The sequence below is a fragment of the Eleutherodactylus coqui genome, chromosome 13, assembly GCF_035609145.1.
Source record: "Eleutherodactylus coqui strain aEleCoq1 chromosome 13, aEleCoq1.hap1, whole genome shotgun sequence".
NCBI lineage: Eukaryota > Metazoa > Chordata > Amphibia > Anura > Eleutherodactylidae > Eleutherodactylus > Eleutherodactylus coqui.
In genome coordinates, this window is record NC_089849.1 from 22,943,572 (window position 1) to 22,963,688 (window position 20,117).

Here is a 20,117-nt window from a genome sequence, read left to right on the forward strand (position 1 = left end):
TAGGTATCCACATGGACACCTCTTTGTGTCTTTTCTTGACTGGAAAAGAAAGGTGTTTGCTGGAGGACATATCTCACGTTAAACCTCATTGGAACCAAGTCTCCCACAAATCTCCAACATCTCTTGTGGGAAACTAAAAGGATACTGTTTGACCCAGGGCTGTGTATCTTGGTTTCAAAGACATCATCATAGGGGATACATTCAATTTCCCTATGCCTGTCTTGGAGGTGGCCAACAATTTGTCAGGACCTGCGGAAAACTGAGTTTCTGCAGCGGCAGTCAGGGCAAACACATGAGCCGGATCCACCAAGAGAGCAGTTAGTTTCCAAAACTCTTCTGAACTGGCACCTGAGGTCTCAACCCTTAGGGCTCATGTCCACGGGGAAAAGAAGAATTAAAATCCGCAGCGGATTTTAACTCTTCTCCCGCGCGCGGATCCGCACCCCATAGGGATGCATTGACCACCCGCGGGTAGATAAATACCCGCGGATCGTCAATAAAAGTGATTTAAAAAAAAATGGAGCATGAAAAAATCCGGACCATGCTCCATTTTCATGCGGGTCTCCCGCGGGGACGGCTCCCGCGGGCTTCTATTGAAGCCTATGGAAGCCGTCCGGATCCGCGGGACACAAAAATCACATTTTACTTACCCGCTCCGGTTCTTCTCTTCGGCGCCGCGCCATCCTCTCTCAGCCGCGGCCGGATCATTTTGCTTCGGCCCGGCGCATGCGCGGGGCACGTCACCGACGTCATCGTGCACATCCGCCGAGCCGAAGAATGAAGATCCGGCCGCGACGAGAGAAGATGACGCCGCCGCGAAGAGAAGAAACGGAGCGGATCGGAGGTAAGTTTATTCTCATTTATTTGTATTTTCAGCGCTCATGTCCGCGGGGCAGGAGGGACCCGCTGCAGATTCTACATGTAGAATCCGTAGCGGGCCCGATTTTCCCCGTGGACATGAGGCCTTACCGATCCATCCGGTAAAAATTTGATGGATGCAGATAAGGCTTGTAAGATGTCAGCACCAATAACAGAGACATGATATACAACTGGGCAGAATAATCTACAAACATCTATCCATATTGGATATATGATATCCTTTAAGCAAATAAATCCATTATTAATCTGATCCTGCCTGCAATGTTTCATCAAATTTGAGAATAAAAAAAAAAACTTTTACTGGCTGCCCAAGATTCTCACCGCCTCCTTTGTGGACAAGAGAGGGATGACCCATTATGTATTTTTACATCATCTAGCTCCACCCCTTCGATACTGCTCGTTTGCGTCTTTCTTCATACTTTCATTTAAACTTTACAGTCTGCCCAGCCACATCTCAAACAAGTAAAGTCTTACGGAGAGGGGGATGGGGGGAGAAGGTTTTAATACCCAGTCAATATCTGCATCACACATTTTACATTCATCACAGCCTGAACACGGGTCATTAACTCTCATCCATCCATGTGGTCAAGTTTGCCCCGCAAACCCCCCCCCCCCATTTGAAGGTGTACCAGTACATACAGATATACAGAAGAAAGTGTGACATCAGTTGAAAAACATTGAGGTGAGTGCTATAATGTTATAAAGTACATGATTCTATTGAGATGAGATTGTGAATGAGTGCTATTTTTGACAACTTGTGTGAAAAAGTTTGCTGAGTGACTGAGATATTCTATCTCTCTTATTTACTGAAGTTATTATATGCTATATTAAACGCTGACGTATTTTAGAATGCGCGGCAATCTTTTAGCCCCTACCTTTGCAAAATAACTGTTATCTCTCTGCGAATATGAAACACAGACTGAACAAAAGTTGTTTTAGTTTACCTATTCCCTGCATTTAAACTCATAAATAATACAAATGTTGGGACTAGAGATAAGGGAACCTACTCGGCCACGCCCCTTTTTCGCCCGAGCACCGCGATTTTCGAGTACTTCAGTACTTGGATGAAAAGATTCGGGGGGCGCCGTGGGTGAGTGGGGGTTGCAGCGGGGAGTGAGGGGGAGAGGGAGAGAGAGAGGGCTCCCCCTCTTCCACGCTGCTACCCCCCGCTCCGCCACGCCACCCCTGCCCCCCGGCGCCCCCCGAATCTTTTCACCCGAGTACTGAAGTACTCGAAAATCGCGGTGCTCGATCGAGTAATTACTCGAAATGAGTAGATTCGCTCATCTCTAGTTGGGACCTCCTGACAGCGCAACATGTTGTGCATTTTCAAACCCTGTATTCTTAAAATTCCCCACAGGATGTGAGTGGGGTATAACTTTCTTAGACCTGTATAAAAGAGACCAAGACGTGTCTATTTGTGACCTCAGAACCCAGCAAGAATGTACCTTAAAATTCCTATCTTTCCTGCCTTCTAAGACAGTATAATTCATTAGATTCATTACAAGCTTCTATCCCATTAAAGCAAACTAAGCTACTTCCCTAGGTTAGTATCACATTCCGCTCTTATCTCTTGGCCTTGGAGGAGAAGAAGACAGAAACAAGGGGGGGCTCTGCATCTTCAAGTAAACAATCTTTCTCCCACTAAAAGCGAGCTCAGCTAACCATTTGTGTGTGTGTGTATATATATATATATATATATATATATATATATATACACACACACACACACACATCTATATCTATCTACCTAGTATTATATACCTTTTCTTATATATCTATAGGTGACACAATCACGTATTGATCCTCTCTCCAATAATGCACATTTAACCTATATACTTTGATCTGAGGACAGTCCTCTACTAGTGGGCCAATCCCACAATGAGCCACTGTGTACTGTGCATCAATCTTGGCTATAACCCAACCAATGCATACTTATTGCCAACAACCATTCCTTCTTACAGTTTGAGCAGGACATACATACACATAAACACATAGACTGAGCACTGGTATAATTGGGGTTGTCTCACTGCCCTGCTGGGAGTTAACAGGTTGACTCATTTCAACCCTAACACCGTCCGTCAGCACCCTCTATCTTCCCAGAGAAACTATTGGTCTCTCCCCGGAGAAGAGTCTGTTTGGACACACTGTCTGGCAGCACCCTCTATCTCCCCAGAGAAACCACCTGTTCCTCCCCGGAGAAGAGTCTACCAAGACAAATTCAATAAATTTTACCCTCCCGTGACCAGTCTGTTGACTCTGCTGATTAACCCGTACTCTCAAAACAACAGGTATGCAAACCATTCCTTTTAAAATATGACAGGTTCTGTATAGCGTGGTCGAGACATAAGGTCTGGACTGACCGGATCGGGCACGGACGCACAGACAAGCCTTGAACTGGCCACACAGGTATAGATAATTTATCTCACCGCGTTCAGAGTTTTTGGTTGAGCCCACCAGTTCTGCTAGGATTGTCCCGTGCGCCCACGTCCTTCAAAGTCTGGTCCCTCTGGATCCAAATCGACCACGGCCCCAGTTGGGCACCAAATGTCGTGCATTTATTTTGGGGTCCACGGTGTAATCAATAGGAATGTTTGCACCCTTCCGGATTTATGTTTAGAGTTTGTGCGCACAATGGAAGAGATCACACGGAGACAAGACTGTCACTGTAGAAACTCTTCCTAACTCTGTTTATTAGTAGGCGTATAGCATCTTATATAGCATGATGAGTTAAATGCCCTTTATGGGGAGCAGGAAGCGATACGTGGTCGGGAATCAAAGCATGGGATTGGATGGTCCAAATATGGTCTTTTTGCATCTGGTTCTGTGTGAATTGCTGTCGTCATGGACGTCCGACATCACATGTTTTCAGATAAAGAGCCAGCGCCATCTTTCTGAGTTCGATGGAGGGGGTAGGGGCGGGAATGAGCAATGTATCGTCAAATGTCGCCTGAGGACTATGTGCGGGTAAGAAGTGTGCCCTGAGGTTATGAGAGTGTGTTTCTATCAAGCTGCATATTCTAATAACAGTTAGCAGTATAAGAGGTGCCAGCACATTCCATTCTGTTCTTCTGGCTCAGATAGTGAAATAGACATTTCACCTTGGATAGACATAAGGATATATATATATATATATTCTCCACAGCTTTGACAGAACTTTTTGGCGTTTTGGAGAGTGGCAGCTCGCTTGGCATCAGCATCTGCCTCTCTTTTTCCCTGTGCAACAAGTTAGTCTCCCTTCTGTTTTTCTTTGCAGTGAATGACCCACACCTCTTCTTACAGTTCTGTAATGAAAGAAGCATGCTTCACTTCTTGACCCGCTGAAGGGATTGGACTCTTTTCTTTTTTTTAGGGCCCCATGAACATGGAGCGTGAGGAAAGCATACTTTGACTCAGTGAAGATATTGACTTTAACCCCAGCTGCCAGCCGTAGTGCTCTGATAAGTAAAATAAGTTCTGGCTTTTGAGTGGAAGTTCCTTTGGGCAGCAGTTCTGCTTTTGTAGTAGTCTGTAGGGTGACCACTGAATATTCAACATAGCATATGCCTTCATCAATGAAGATGCTACCAGCTGTGTTCTATTCAACAACATCAGGAGCTTCAAGCAGTGTGTCCCGTAGATCAGGATGGCTGTTGAAGACTTCATCCATCACCTCCCAGCAGTTATAGTCAGGGGTTTCAGTTCTGGGTCTTCCCATTGGAAGGCAAAGATAAGCTGACTGTCCTTTGTCAGCCTGATGGTGAATAAAGCATCTTTCAAATTCAGCACAGTAAAGTGAGTAGCTTCTCCAGGTATCAGTCCAACCAGTGTGTACGGCCAGCTAGACACTGTTTGATGCAAAGTAACCACAGCTTGAATCACTGATTTGAGATCCTGGACTGGGAGATACTTTGTTCTTCTAGGTTTCTTACAGGCCAGAGAGGGGAGTTCCAGGGTAATTGGCATCTCTCAGAATACAATACTTCAGAAACGTTTCCAGATGCAGTGTGATGCCCTGGCAGGCCACAGATGGTAGTATTGCTTGATGGACACTGGTTGTGCCCCTGGCTTCAGCTGCACTGAGACTGGAGGTATATTCTTGTTATGTATTCAGGTGTGGAACCACTGTGTCATCCCTCTAGCCAGGAAAACCACTTGGTGGAACTGACAGCTGACCCAGAGACCAGATACTCACTCCTCAGCGTGTAGCTTGATATGAGGTGAAAACTAGGACTAAGCTAACCCTGCACTGCTGAGGAATATGAAATCCCTGCCTAACATAGAGCAGGGTCATCGTCCTGACAAGAACGGCCCTGAGCTGGAACCTGGGCGCTGACTAACCCTGTCTCAACCCTAACATCAGAACAGGTCATACCAAGCAGGAACAGAGATCGAGGGTGAGAGTAGGTAACAAAGAACCTGGACGGTACATAAGTTGCAAATAGCTACGGCAAACTGGAGATCAGTAGCATCAGAGATCACTGTAGAAGCAGTAGCTAGAAGCTGTCATACAATTCTGAGCTAGTCCTGGTGGATCATCTTCCGCCCATACTCCACTCCTAGCAGCTTCATTACTAGGTCCAGGGTGGGACTTGAGTGATCTGGCTCATGAAGACAGCAAACAATCTCCATTCCTCCTCCTGAGGCACTGTGAGTGGTGAGAGGATGTGGGTGGGAGTTGGAACATTTTTTTCAAGTTGTAAAGGCATCTGTCCTTCTAGTCCAAAGGACACTTGGGCCTATAGTTTTCTCATCATATCCTGTTCCAATTTTGATATTGGACAGTCCGGTGGATACAGGAATTGATAAGTGACTTCTTTAAGTTATAACTGAATATTCAGCTTCGGTATCAACCATAAAGTTCACAAAAAGACCCCATACATTTACTCTGACCATAGCTTCCTGGGGGCCCAGCAGATAGGAACCTGGTCATCCTCATTCATTATCTTCATACAGCAGAACAATAGGAGAAAAACAAGATGGAGGTTGTGAAGGCAGACCTGAGTGGCTCTGCCATGTGCTCATCTCTGGTAGCAGCCATTTTGGGCCAGGCCCCTTTCTCCTTCTCTTCCTGTATGATCAGAGGAAGTAAGGGGGCAGTGTCCACTCCAGTGACCATGCTTCCTGCACCTTCTGCATTGGTCTCCAGCAAGGGGGCGGTGTTGGGGCCCCCGCTTCTATACATATGAAACAGGTGGGTTGTTTTGTGCGTTATACGAGGGTTGGGCTGTCTTGACTGGATTGCTGCAGGCCATCTTTTTCATTTTTTTTTTTTAACAGTCCTTTGTCACTATTAGCATTTCAGTTCGGGTCGACATCAGAACGCTATGCGTTTGCTATATCATGTTGGATTATGCTCAGTCAAAAAACTCACCAAAACTTGACAATCCCCTTTCTCCAGATTTTTAATTAACCTTCCTATTTGCATAAAGTTATAATAAAGTCAGTAATTCACTTCATTATAAGTTTTTTAAATCCAATAACGTAAACGAGTACTGCTGCGAGAATTATTACATTAGAAGTTCAACACACATTCCTCCCCCTCACTTTTTTTCCACTGGACTGTCTAACTGAAAGGGGAGGGGGGTGACGGGGAAAAGTGAAACTGCAGGGCTCACACTGTGTGGTATGATAAGAAATAGAGCATGCTGCGATCTATTTCTCGCATGTATCTACACGCAGTGTTTACACACTCATGCGACTGGATCAATGAAAGTCCACTCACTTACATTGAATCCATTCACAGAGTATCACACAGCCATGCATTCCACACACAATATGCATTGAAAAAACGCCCGTGGTCACGAGGCCTAAAGGTAACCAAGTGTTTACAACATATGGTAAACACCGTAAAAATTACTGACATAAAATATGGTGAAAAATGTTTTGTTTTTTTTAACTCCAGTAAAGAAATTTAATAAAAGTTATTCAATACACTATATCTACCCAAAATTGGTTTCTATAAAAACTAAATCTCTTTCTCCACCGGTACTCGATTTCCCCCTCACCAGTCTCTGTTTATAGCTGCAGTCTCATCATGGTTTACAGGATGTCACAGAAGCTGTAGCCAATAACAGAGTTCAGCGATCGATTGCTGAGATTGGAGCCTGGGGGCCGAGCACCGATGCTGGAGCCTGGGGGCCGAGCACCGATGCTGGAGCTTGGGGGCCGAGCACCGATGCTGGAGCCTGGGGGCCGAGCACCGATGCTGGAGCAAGAGGTGGCTGAGCACCGCTACTGGAGTCTGGGGGAATGGGACGAGCACCGCTGCTGGAGTCCGGGAGAGTGGGTGGGTATAAGAAGACCAAATTTAGGTGTAGAGGTATACCTGGATATAGGGCCCCAGAAATGCTGAGGGGCAAGGAACACGGACAATGAGTTGATTATTTTGCTATTAGCGTCATTCTGTATAAACTATGCACAGGTACGAGACCTTTTAAAGGAGTTGCCATTAAAGCTTCAGCCAAAAGGAATCTCACATGGACCAGGTCCAATCACATAGAGCACCATATCCTAAAACTATCCCATTAGAGTCCTTACCTCATTCACGGCCTGGCCGCCTTCCACACACTAAGCTGTGTCTATTTTGTGATGGAATCGGCCAATGGAGAAAACCTTGATCATTTTATATTTAATAACTTTGCTCTTGATACCACCACAATAAAATTCATCACAGCAGAAGTGATCTGCGGCACAGAGTTCCTGCATAAGAAAGGCATTATACATCGGGACCTGAAGACAGAAAACATTCTTCTGACATTTTTTCTAAAACTTCATTAACCCCTTAGTGACGAAGCCTGTTTGCGCCTTAGTGACTGAGCCAAATTTTGGAAATCTGACATGTGTCGTTCAACGTAGCATAACTCCGTAAAGGCTTTACATATCCAAGTTATTCTGACATTGTTTTTTCGCCACATGTTGTACTTCATTTTGGTTGTAAAAAGAGACCGATATAATTTGTGTATATTTATTAAAAGTACCAATATTGGAAAAATTTTGAAAAAATTGTCATTTTTTCAAATTTTCAACTGTAATATCTAGAGATGAGCGAACGTACTCGTAATGAGTACTTACGCACCCGAGTACCGCCATTTTCGAGTACTTCAGTACTCGGGCGTAAAGATTCGGGGGGCGCCGGGGGCCGGGAGAGGCGCGGCGGTGCGGGGGGGAGCAGCGGGGAACAGGGGGGAGCCCTCTCTCTCTCCCCCCCACTCCCCACTGCTACCCCCCGTGCCGCCACGGCGCCCCCCGAATCTTTACGCGCGAGTACTGCTGTACTCGAAAATGGCGGTGCTCGGGTGCGTAAGTACTCGTAACAAGTACGTTCGCTCATCTCTAGTAATATCTCAAATATGTCCAAACATGCTGTACAAATTTTTGATAAGATATATATTTCCATCTGTTTACTTTATTCTGAATGCACACTTGAAAAACTTTTGTTTTTTTTAACCATTTATAGGACGTAGAAATTTAACATTACTTTTCAGCATTTTAAGGGAACACTTTGTTTTCCTGCACCAAGCCAAGTTTGCAAAGGCTCATGAGTGTCAGAATAATAGATACCCCCCCAAATGACCCCATTTTAAAAACTACACCCCTTAATGTATTCACTGAGGGGTGTCAGGAGTATTTTGACCCTACCAGTTTTTTTCAGGAATTAATTCAATTTAGAGGAGAAAAAATAAAATTTCATAGTTTTGCAAATATGTCATTTTAAAGACATATTTTTTTCCTATATTGCCCATGAAAATGAGGATTTACACCCCCAAATGGATACCCCCGTTTCTCCCGTGTTCAGAAACATACCCATTGTGGCCCTAATCTTATGTCTGGATGCACAATGAGACCCAAAATGAAAGGAGTAGTCGGTGGCTTTCAGAACATAAATTTTGCTTGAAGGCGTTTTAGGCCCCATAGCACTTTTGTAGAGCTCTTGAGTGGCCAAAACCAAAGAGAACCCCCACAAGTGACCCCATTTTGAAAACTAGACCCCTTAACGAATTTATCTAGGGGTGTACTGCCCATTTTGACCCCACAGTTTTTGAATGAATTCAAGCAAAGCAAAAGGAAAAAAAATGTGATTTTCGTTTTTTTGGCAATTCTGTCGTTTTAAAAACTGCTTTTTTGGTACAGCACACACATGAATGAAGACTTGCACCCCAAAATGGATACCCCTGTTTGTCCCATGTACAGAGACATACCCATTGTGGCCCTAATCTTTTGTCAGGATGCACAACGGGGCCCAAAATGAAAGAAGTAGTCGGTGGCTTTCAGAACAGAAATTTAGCATGAAGGTGATTTAGGCCCCATTGCCCACTTGTAGAGCTCTTGAGCAGCCCAAATGACAGAGAACCCCCACAAATGACCCCATTTTGAAAACTAGACCCCTTAACGAATTAATCTAGGGGTGTACTGTGTATCTTTACCCTACAATTTTTGAATAAATCTAAGCAAAGCAGTAGGAAAAAAATTACAATTTTCATTTTTTTGGCATTTGTATCAATTTAAAAACAGGTTTTTTTGTACAGCACACATAGGAATGAAGACTTTCACCCCAAAATGGATACCCTTGTTTGTCCCGTGTTCAGAAACATTCCTGTTGTGGCCCTAATCTACTTACAGGACACATGGCTAGGCCTATAATGGAAGGAGCACCCATTTGATTTCAGGGTACAACAGGATAAATTCCAGGCCCCATTGCCCACTTGTAGAGCCATTGAGCGTCCAAAACAATAGAGAACCCCCCACAAATGACCCCATTTTAAAAACTAGACCCCTTAATGAATTCATCTAGGGGTGTACTGTGTATTTTGACCCCACAGTATTTGAATAAATCTAAGCAAAGCAGAAGGAAAAAATTACGTTTTTCATTTTTTTGGCAATTTTGTCAATTTAAAAACAGTTTTTTTTCTACAGTTTACATAGGAATGAAGACGTTCACCCCCAAATGGATCCCCCCATTTGTCCCGTGTTCAAAAACATACCCATTGTGGCCCTAATCTACTTATAGGACACATGGTTAGGCCTGTAATGCAGGGAACACCCGTTGGATTGCAGGACACAACTGAATAAATCCCAGGCCCCATTGTTCATTTGTACGGAATAAAAATTGACTTCCTAAAAGTATCCCCTCCCCCACACACACACACACACACACACACTCCGCACCCTTTTCAGCGTTCCTCAAATCTTAGATAAAAGTAATAATGTGAACTGTGTGGTATTTCCGAAGACAGGGGTAATTACGGAGGCTGGTTGGGATGGGTACATGGGGCAATAAAACCGTGTATCCCCCCTCCTCTGATGCTTTTTGGGGGTCATTTCTTGACCTCAGTGGTGGGTATGGGGTGTAAAAAGTGGCGCTCTGTGAGTCTCCGTAAGCTTGATGAGGTGCGGCGGTCTCACACAGAAGGTGCTCAACAAGCTGCTCCTGGAACTGCAGGAAGGCGAGCGTTCCCGGGGCTTCTTGTAAATTGCGTATTACAGGTAGCGGTCTGAATAACGCCGGGCTCACGCAGCCGTAGGTGGAATCCGCTTGCGGAAGCCCGCAGCGGATCCCAGCTGTGAGCCCGGCTGTGTCCCTGCATACGGCCGCCTATTGTACTGCACATAACTGCCTACTCACACAGGCGGTCATGCGCAGTATATATATATTTTTTTGTTGTTTGTATTTCCCGCACCATCACTTAGCGATGACGCGGGTAACCGCAGCTCGTATACAACGTAGTTGCATATGGGCTGCGGGTATATCTGCGACCATGGAGCACAATGGGGTCTATGTTGCGGATATCCGCGGTAAAATAGAACCTGCTGCGTTCTCTTTTCTGCGAGTGGATTACGCATTTCCGACCTGCTAATGTGAGCGGAATTGTATAATCAAATGCGATTGATCTGCGTATTACCGTGGATCAGACGCATGCGGAATCCGTAATTCCTATCCGGTCATGTGAGACCGACCTAAGGTAGATTGCTACCTTTTTATCACGTGATCGGGGACCACTCAACGAGGCCACCCGTCACTGCTCCAGACTCTCGGCGACCGTTGGTCGCTGGGAGCAAGGAGATTTTAAATTTCCTGTGCTCCCCCACTCCTGCGCATGTGTTCGCTGTTTTGCCGGCGGTCGCATGCGCAGGATCCGGGAAAGTTCACGGAGGAGGATCGCGTCGGGGTGCAGAAATATAGAGGCCTCTGGTAAAAAGTTTCATCTCCTCTCACCGATCACATTGGTGAAGGGAGATGAAGCTTCACCTCTTTTTTTACTTTTACGTGATCGCCATTATCCATTGGATAACGGCGAACACGTGACGAGGAACCGCTCACCGCGGCCCCCCGTGAAATCTCCAGGCTCTCGGCTCAGTTTTGTAGCCAGGAGCAGGGAGATTTTTAATTATCCTGGCAATCCACGGCTTTTGCGCATGCGTCTGCCATTTTGGCGACGGGCGCGTGCGCAGAAGCTGGGGTAAGGTCCGCGGATAAATCCGCGGGCCTTAGGTACGTCATTTCGTCCTCCCTCACGGATATGATCCGTGGGGGGAGATGAAACGAAAGTTTTTTAAACTATTTTTTAACTTTTTAAAACTTTTTTAAAACTTTTTTTTTTACTTTTACACTTTTTTTTTACTTTACATGATCACTGTCATCCATTGGATAACAGTGATCATGTCCCCGGTATAATCTCTCTGTTCCTGGCTACACATGGCAGCCAAGAGCAGAGGGATTTTAAATTTCCCGGGGCTCGAGCCTGTCTGTGCACGCGCCCGATGTCAATCATCGGGCGCGCATGCGCAGATGGGGATTCGGGTCCCGGGACATTGGGGAGGACTTAGGTGAGTATTTTCACCTCCCCTCATGGATCCGATCTATGAGGGGAGGCGAAACTGACTTTTTTTAAAACTTTTTCGCGATCGCCGCTATCCGATGGATAGCGGCGATCGCGTGCCCAGGGACCGCTCACAGCGGTCCCCGGTAACACCTCCTCGTTCCCGGCTACCTTCAGGAGCTGGGAGCCAGGAGATTTCAAATTTGCCGGGGCTCCCGGGCTTCTGCGCATGCGCCTGACGTCATCGTCTGGCGCGCATGCGCAGAAGACCGCCGGCGGGTCCGGGAGGACCCGATCTCCGGGGGACGCCGCCAACAAGCCAGGTAAGAATTTTCAGCTGCTCTGATGGATCCGATCCATCAGGGCAGCTGAATACCTAACTGTTTACGCACTTTTCTTTACTTTTTTGCGATCGGCGCTATCCATTGGACAGCGCCGATCGCAATACCGGGGGTGACTGCCTGCATCCTGGGATGACAGCTCCATGCTGTCGGCTACCTGCGGGCACCGACAGCTTGGAGCTGTCACGTCCTCAGGCAAGTGGGCATCAATCCAAAGAGGATGCATAAAACTACGTCCTCTAGGATTAAAGCCCACTTACTGAGGACGTAGTTTCCCGATGGGGCGGTCGTTAAGGGGTTAAAGCCGTTGGGTATCAATGTATGTGGTGCGGGTATGTTTTAAATAGCATATAGAGATAATCCTGAACTGGCTTTGATACCCTGGACACCTCTCCTCTACCAAGGAGATAGTGGACGAAAACAAAACTTCTTAAAGCCAACATGTAACAACACGTGCCAGAGGGTTTTCACAGGCAAACGGGTTAACCCTTCGAGCACCAGGGGAGTTACATAGTCGCTTCCACTATAATTGATATATGTAAAATAGCCTGAGGCACATTCTGATTTAATATTTATGTTTGAATTTACGGTCTTCTGGATATTGGGTGAATCAGATTATTTTTAGAATATGTCGACTCATGCACACCAGGACAGATTACAGCAAGAATGGGAAAGGATCCCAGTGAGAATTTGCAGTGCAATTGATCAACAGAGAAGTGACCTGAAAGAGATCAGTACTTCAGATATTCCCAAGTCATTGAGAGATTTTTGGCCTACGAAAGAAGAGATAAACACATATGATGCAACAGCATATAAAAAGAAAAATTTGAGAAGACTCTATTGTGATCTTTGGAGGCATTCCATATTGGTTAATGCTGAAAATGATGTGTCCAACCAACCGACTGACTCCGAGAGGATTCAGAATCCCACATAGATCGGCTTTTCCTCTTGATGAAACATGTTCAGGGGAATGGCAATCTATGCTACAAACGTTCACATCAGTGATGTTGGATAAACTAATTGATAAAAGGAAACACTAATGTCTCAATGTATCATGAACAGAATATCGTGTTCCGAGATAAATAATATGACAATCAAATTGCAGGACTCTAATTATATTGAACTACCCAAAATCTTTCAACAGATTGGGAAATTAAAAAGGGATTATGATGATTATAAACACAAATATTTTCCTTACTAGAGATGAGCGAACGTACTCGGATAGGCACTACTCGTCCGAGTAATGTGCCTTATCCGAGTACCGCTGTACTCGTGCAGAAAGATTCGGGACACGCTGCGGAGCGCGGAGCTGCAGGGGAGAGCGGGGAGGAACGGAGGGGAGATCTTTCTCTCCTCTCCCGGCCGCTCTGCCCCGCTCGCCGCTGCGACTCACCTGTCAGCAGCGGAGCGTCCCGAATCTTTCTGCACGAGTACAGCGGTACTCGGATAAGGCACATTACTCGGACGAGTAGTGCCTATCCGAGTACGTTCGCTCATCTCTATTCCTTACTAGTATAAAAAGATTAAAAAGGGCAAAATATCAAGGGAAGATTTAAGACAAGAGAACGAAAAGCATGAACAGAACCACTTAGAAGAAAATGACATATTGGACAGGGGAGACCAGAGTATTTAATAGAAGCAGTAAAGAAATGTCACAAGAAGAAAAAACAAGAACAAATGCAGCAATAATAACAAATAAACACGATACTAATATAAAAAATCCTAAGAAAAACAATGAAAAGGATGATGAAGTACCAAACATAAGAAATGTCCAAAACTATATTGTCCCCTCACAACTTCCTCCGCTCACATATACTTCCCCCATAGAAATAGAAAATATAGAAACTTCATTTCTAAACTTACCAATAATAAATTCACCCGCAAACTTTGAAGAAATAAAAAAATATAAAAGATCAGAAAAAGAAGAAAAAGGATAAGAAAAAATAAAATCTACAAAAGAAACTGCATCCATAACAAATCAACGGAAAATATAAATTATTTTTTAGGTGCTCAACCCAAAGAACGATCCCCACAAAGATTACAAGCAGATACAATACCGATAAAGAAAATCACAACACAAAGATTTACTCCCCCAGTAACCAGATCGAAAATCAGTCATTTTTTTTCAAACCCCACTGAAAAAAACACCAATCATCAGAAAGAGTATAAACGAAAAAGAGGGAAGAGAGGAGGTAAAAAGAAGCACTCTGCCAGCGAATGAAAGACGAACAACATCAATCCGAATGAGGAAGTAACAAACGAAGAAGCATTAAAAATGGGGATATTCAACATATCGAGTAGACAACTGAAACGAGGAGAAATAGATCTACTATCTAAAGGACTTTCGTATTGTCCAACTACACGTTCGTCTATGTTTGATTTATCTGTGGATCTTAATAATTATGTCAAAAAACTCACCCAAAATAGATATTTTTTCATTAATGATGATAAAACTAAAACTGAAAACACCATAGAATTTAATGTAGACACACCCATCACAACAGAACTCGAACCAATAAGTACATTTTATCCAGTAGAGTCAAAAGAGTCCACATCTAGAATGATTTTATAAAAACACCCTACAAGAGCGCACTAATATGTATAATAAAAAGAAAAAAATCAGCAAAAACCTCACTAGGGAAGAAAAAGTAACTCTTAACCCCTTCATGACGTGGCCCTTTTTTTTCCATTTTCGTTTTTTCCTCACCCCTTTAAAAAGATCCTAACTCCTTTATTTATCCATCGACGTCGCTCTATGAGGGCTTGTGTTTTGCGGGACGAGTTGTATTTTTCAATGGTGCTATTTAATGTACCTTATAATGTACTGAAAAACGTTTAAAAAATTCTAAGTGGAGAAAAATGAAAAAAAAAAAAACACTGTCCGTCATCTTTTTAGTGCGTCTTGTTTCTTCGGCGCACAAACTGCAACAAAAATGACGTGATAACTTTATTCTATGGCTCGGTAAGATTACTAGGATACCAAACTTGTATAGCTTTTTTTTTTTACTGCACTACTCTTTTTTTTTTTTCAAAGACATTTAATTTTTTTCAATTATTTTCTGCGGTCATCTTGTGCGCACAATAACCTTTTTATTTGTCTGTCGACGTAGTTGAGTGTGGGCTCATTTTTTGCGGGATGTCCTGTATTTTCAGATAGTACTAGAACACATAAGACTTTTTGATAGTTTTTTATTGCGTTTTTTCTGAAACAGGGTGACTGAAAAAGTGCATTTCTGGCGGGTTTTTTTTGCTTCGGACGACGTTCATCGTGTGGGAAAAATAATGCACTACTTTGATAGATCGAACTTTTACGGACGCGGTGATACCAAATATGTATTTTTATTTAATGATTTAGATTTTTTATTTACAGATATGGCAAAGGGGGGTGATTTAAACTTTTATTACTTTTTTTTATAAATGAAAAAACTTAATTGATCTTTTTTTCACTTAACTTTTAAGTTCCTCTGGGGGACTGCAATATGCGATGCTTTGATCGCTCCTGTAGTATGATGTAATGCTATAGCATTACGTCATACTGCATTCTGACAGGCAGCCTATTAAGCCACACCACGGGAATGATTTCCCGGCAGCCATGACACCTGCACGGCTCCCCCGATCTCACGGCGGGGAGGGGGGGGGGCGTACGGGACCCCTGAGCATCGTTTGGGGGCTTTAAATACCGTGATCACAATTGACAGCGGCATTTAAAGGGTTAATGGCCGATATCAGCGGAATGACCGATCGTGGCTATTGCCCGCGGGTGTCAGCTGTAGTAAACAGCTGACGCCCGCACTGTATGCAGAGAGGTCGCCCCACTGTTATTTTAGTGTCCGGGAAAGGGGTTGTACCAAGATGTTACAATTTGGACCTTTAATGGCTTTTTACATGGCTGGGCGGGTCCATCTTACTTTATCTTATGGCTGTCAGGATTAGTTTATGAGTTTTCACATTAAAGCAACAATGTCGCCTCTTCTCTTTATGGTTTTCAGAGGAACTCACACCGATGCGCTGCATTGTTTTGACAAAAAGGGGGTAGTTATCGTCCAATCCCAAGATCAGGATGGCAAACCCTTGCGAATAGAGCAGACTATTGACTTGGCGATACAGGCCGGAGCTGAGGATGTGCAGGAGACGCAGGACGAGGAGGAGGAGAAGGATGTGTACAAGGTGGGTTAACAAGGTGTCCTATTTAGGGAACGCCAAGGATGAGTTTTGGGGTTTATTGAATATATAGAAGCGCAATGAAAAATGGAAACTGCAGAGAGAGAAAATACAAGTATGCAAATGAGGTGGAGGAACACAAATGCAATTGTGCCATTTTTGGGGATTTGAACTTACGATGTTCACAGTGCAGTAAATATTACTTGTTATCTTTATTCTGTGGGTCAGTATGGCGATTACGACGATACCAAATTTTTTGTAGTTTTTCTTTTTTTATGTTGTACAAGAAATGAAATAAGTTTACAAAAACATGCTTTCTGCCGCCATCTCCTGACCCCCAAAGCTTTTTTTATTTTTTTGTCAATCATATTGCATGATGCCCTTTTTTTGTGCGGTAGCTTGCAGTTTTTATTATTAACTAGAGATGAGTGAGCACCCAAATGCTCGGGTCCGCGTTATTTGAGTCGAGCTTTTCGTAAAATCCGAGAGCTCTACTCGAGTAACGAACCTCATTGACTATAATGGGAGACTCAAGCATTATGTGGGACGCTGAGTCCCGAGTTTTTTTTAAATCTTTTCTTGGTTCGTGTTTCTTCTTCTCTCTCTCTCCCCTCCCTTCCCCTTTCTGCCAGACCAAAAATGTTCGAATGACGCGTGATGCCGCAGGGAGGGACCCAAACAGGCATGTCACAGCGGGGAGGAGCCAAAAGCTGGGGCGAGGAGCCAAAAGCTATTTGATGCTCGTTCGAGTAACGAGCACCATCGAGTACGCTAATACTCGAACAAGCATCAAGCTTGACAGAGTATGTTCACTCAACTCTATTATTAACATTTTGGGATAGACAGGACTTTTTGATCACTTTTTATTCAATTTGTATCTTGGATACGGGGTGAACAAAGAAGTCCAATTCTAGCAATGTGTATATTTTCTTTCTGACGGCATTCACCATAGTTGATGACATCACGATGGCAGTTTACAGGGTGACATCACAATGGCAGGTAGCCATTATATTTTAATGTGTTATTTTGTTTCCTATAAACAGATGTTTTATCTAAGGAGGAAAGTCACATCATAAACACCAATGAAGAGAGAGAAAACTTCTAGATCTCTAGAACTGGAGACACCATAGGAGCTCTACAGAAGCGCCAAGATCACTCAGAGCGACAGCGGTGATTCTAAATTTGATTACTGTTCTCTAGAACTGGAGGCACCAGTAGATCTCTACAAAACCGCCAAGATCACTCAGAGCGACAGCGGTGAATCTAAATCTGATTACTGTTCTCTAGAACTGGAGGCACCAGTAGATCTCTACAGAACTGCCAAGATCACTCAGAGCGACAGTAGAGACTCTAAATCTGATTACTGTGCTCTATAACTGGAGACACCAGAGGAGCTCCACACACCTATCAAACCCTTCCAGAGCGAAAGTAGCCATGATGAAACACCCACCACAAGTGATATCTGTTTGGAGGAACCCCATCCGAAAGGAATGCGTTGCTATTAAAGCTTCAGCCAAAGGGAATCTCACATGGACCAGGTTCAATTACATAGAGCGCCATATCCTAAAACTATCCCATGAGAGTCCTTACCTTATTCATGGTCTTTCCACCTTCCACACGGTCTATTTTGGGATGGAATCGGCCAATGGAGAAAACCTTGATCATTTTATATTTAATAACTTTGCTCTTGATACCAACACAATAAAATTCATCACAGCAGAAGTGATCTGCGGCACAGAGTTCTTGCATAAGAAAGGCATTATACATCGGGACCTGAAGACAGAGAATATTTTTCTGACTGCAGACGGCCATGTAAGAATAACAGGCTTTGGCATCGCTGTAGTACTGGGTGGATATAAGAAATCCAAATACAGGTGTAGAGGTACACCTGCATACGCAGCTCCAGCAATGGTGAAGGAGAAGGAACAACAACGTGGGGTAGACTATTTTGCTATTGGCGTCATTTTCTATAAACTATGCACAGGTATGAGACCTTTTCCTGGATATCGTATCAGCAATGACAAAGCAAAGCTGCTGATATTGGAAGCAGCTCCTTCACCCATCGGACATAACAAACAGTACGCCCTGAGGCCTTAGTCAGACGGGCGTTTTTCCGCGCGATTTGCGCATCGCATGTCGCATGCGCAAATCGCGTGACCGGCGTCGAAAAATCGCGGGAAAAATCTGCACCTAGCCGCGTTAATCGTCGCAGCAAAACGCCCGTCTGACCGGAGAAAAATCGCCGTGCGCATCAAAATGCGCATGAAACTTAGACTGACCGTCGAAAAAAATGATTTTGGTGCGCACATAAGACGCCAAACGCAGGTAGGCGCGATCTGCGAATCGTCGTGTCCTATAATTTATCGCATATCCGCATAAAAAGCGGACATGTGACCGATACCATAGCGAACCATTGGTTCTATATATGCGCGAATCGCATGCGCATATCGCGCGCAAAAACGCCGTCTGACTAAGGCCTAAGGCTGAACCTGGTGTGTTACAGTTAGAACATCCTAAAGGAACTCAGGAAAACGTCACCTCTGTGTGATCTAGACCTAGATTTCCAGAAGCAACAGAAGAGTAAGCCAAGGCCTGAAGAGTGGAATCACCAATATCTACTCCTTTCTATTCACTGCTTGATAATTACATCTTTTATGCATTAATAATAAATATACAAAAGATCTATAGAGAATTTGTCTTCATTATTCCACCATACAATATGAGATGTTTGCTTGGAATCGGTACCAGAGAGAGTCAAAATATAAGGGAGGGAGGTGACGGGTATACACTGACACCTGCCAATAAATGCAAACAAGGGGCTGGCAAACCAACATAATTCTCTGTCATGAAGTTGTCACAATTACCATTTCAGTTCTGAAATTATTAGTCATACTATGTGTGGCCATCCTTACAGGTCCCCGCCATGTTATAATTAACACCATGCCTTCCAATAGATAGTTTAATTTAATGCTGCTTAGAAATGTAGAATGGTAGAGTTGGGAGGAACCTCCGGGGTCATCGGGTTCAACCCCTTGCTCAACGCAGGATTCACTAAAACATCCCAGACAGATGCCTGTCCAGCCTTTGTTTGAAGACTTTTTCTAATATCTAATCTGTGTCTGCTCCCTTTCAGTTTCACCCCATTGCTTCTAGTCTTTCCTTGTGCAAATGAGAATAGGGCTGATCCCTCTGCACTATAGCAGCCCATCAGATATTTGTAGACGGCTATTAAGTCTCCTCTCAGCCTTCTTTTTTTGTAAGTTAAACATTCCCAGATCCTTTGACCGTTCCTCATAGGACATGGTTTACAGACCGCTTACTATCCTGATAGCTCTTCTCTGAATTTGCTCCAGTTTGTTAAATTGGGGTGCCCAGAACTGGGCACAGTACTCCAGATGAGGTCTGAGCAAAGAGTAGTAAAGGGGGATAGTTACCTCATGTGATCTAGACTCTATGCTTCTCTTAACACATCCCAGAATTGTGTTTGCTTTTTGCTGCTGCATCACACTATTGACTCAAGTTCAGTCTGTGATCTATTAGTATACCCAAGTCTTTTTCACATGTGTGCTGCTTAACCCAATTCCTCTCGTTCTGTATATGCTTCTTTAATTTTTCTTGCCAAATGTAGAACTTTGCATTTCGTCCTGTTAAGCCTGGTTTTGACACGATGATTTTCGCTCAAAAGATGTCTTTTGAGCGATAATCGTTGTGTTCATTTACAGGGCAAGGTGATCGCTCAAACGTTGAGCAATCACTTTGCGCTCCGAGTGGGGTATGCAGAAGACAAGCAGGGGCGCTTGTCTTCTGCATCCAGCTGTTATCTGGTATACAGCGACTGGTTAACGAAAACTGCACGATGTCAGTGCAGATAGACAACGATTTTTGCTCAAATATGGCTTTGAGCGATTTTTGGGGGAAGGAATCGTTGTGTTTTAAT

At 44.1% G+C, this 20,117-nt stretch overlaps 1 protein-coding gene across 1 annotated transcript in view; it reads left to right on the forward strand.

The window, feature by feature from the left end:
• Positions 1-17,620, forward strand: part of LOC136587335 (translational activator of cytochrome c oxidase 1-like) — a 53,107-nt gene extending 35,487 nt beyond the window's left edge. The window contains exons 5-6 of the mRNA XM_066585903.1: positions 16,009-16,186; positions 17,224-17,620. Coding sequence (XP_066442000.1) covers positions 16,009-16,041 — 33 coding nt within the window. The 3' untranslated portion in view covers positions 16,042-16,186; positions 17,224-17,620. The remainder of the gene's footprint in view (positions 1-16,008; positions 16,187-17,223) is intronic.
• The last annotated feature ends 2,497 nt before the right edge of the window (positions 17,621-20,117 follow it).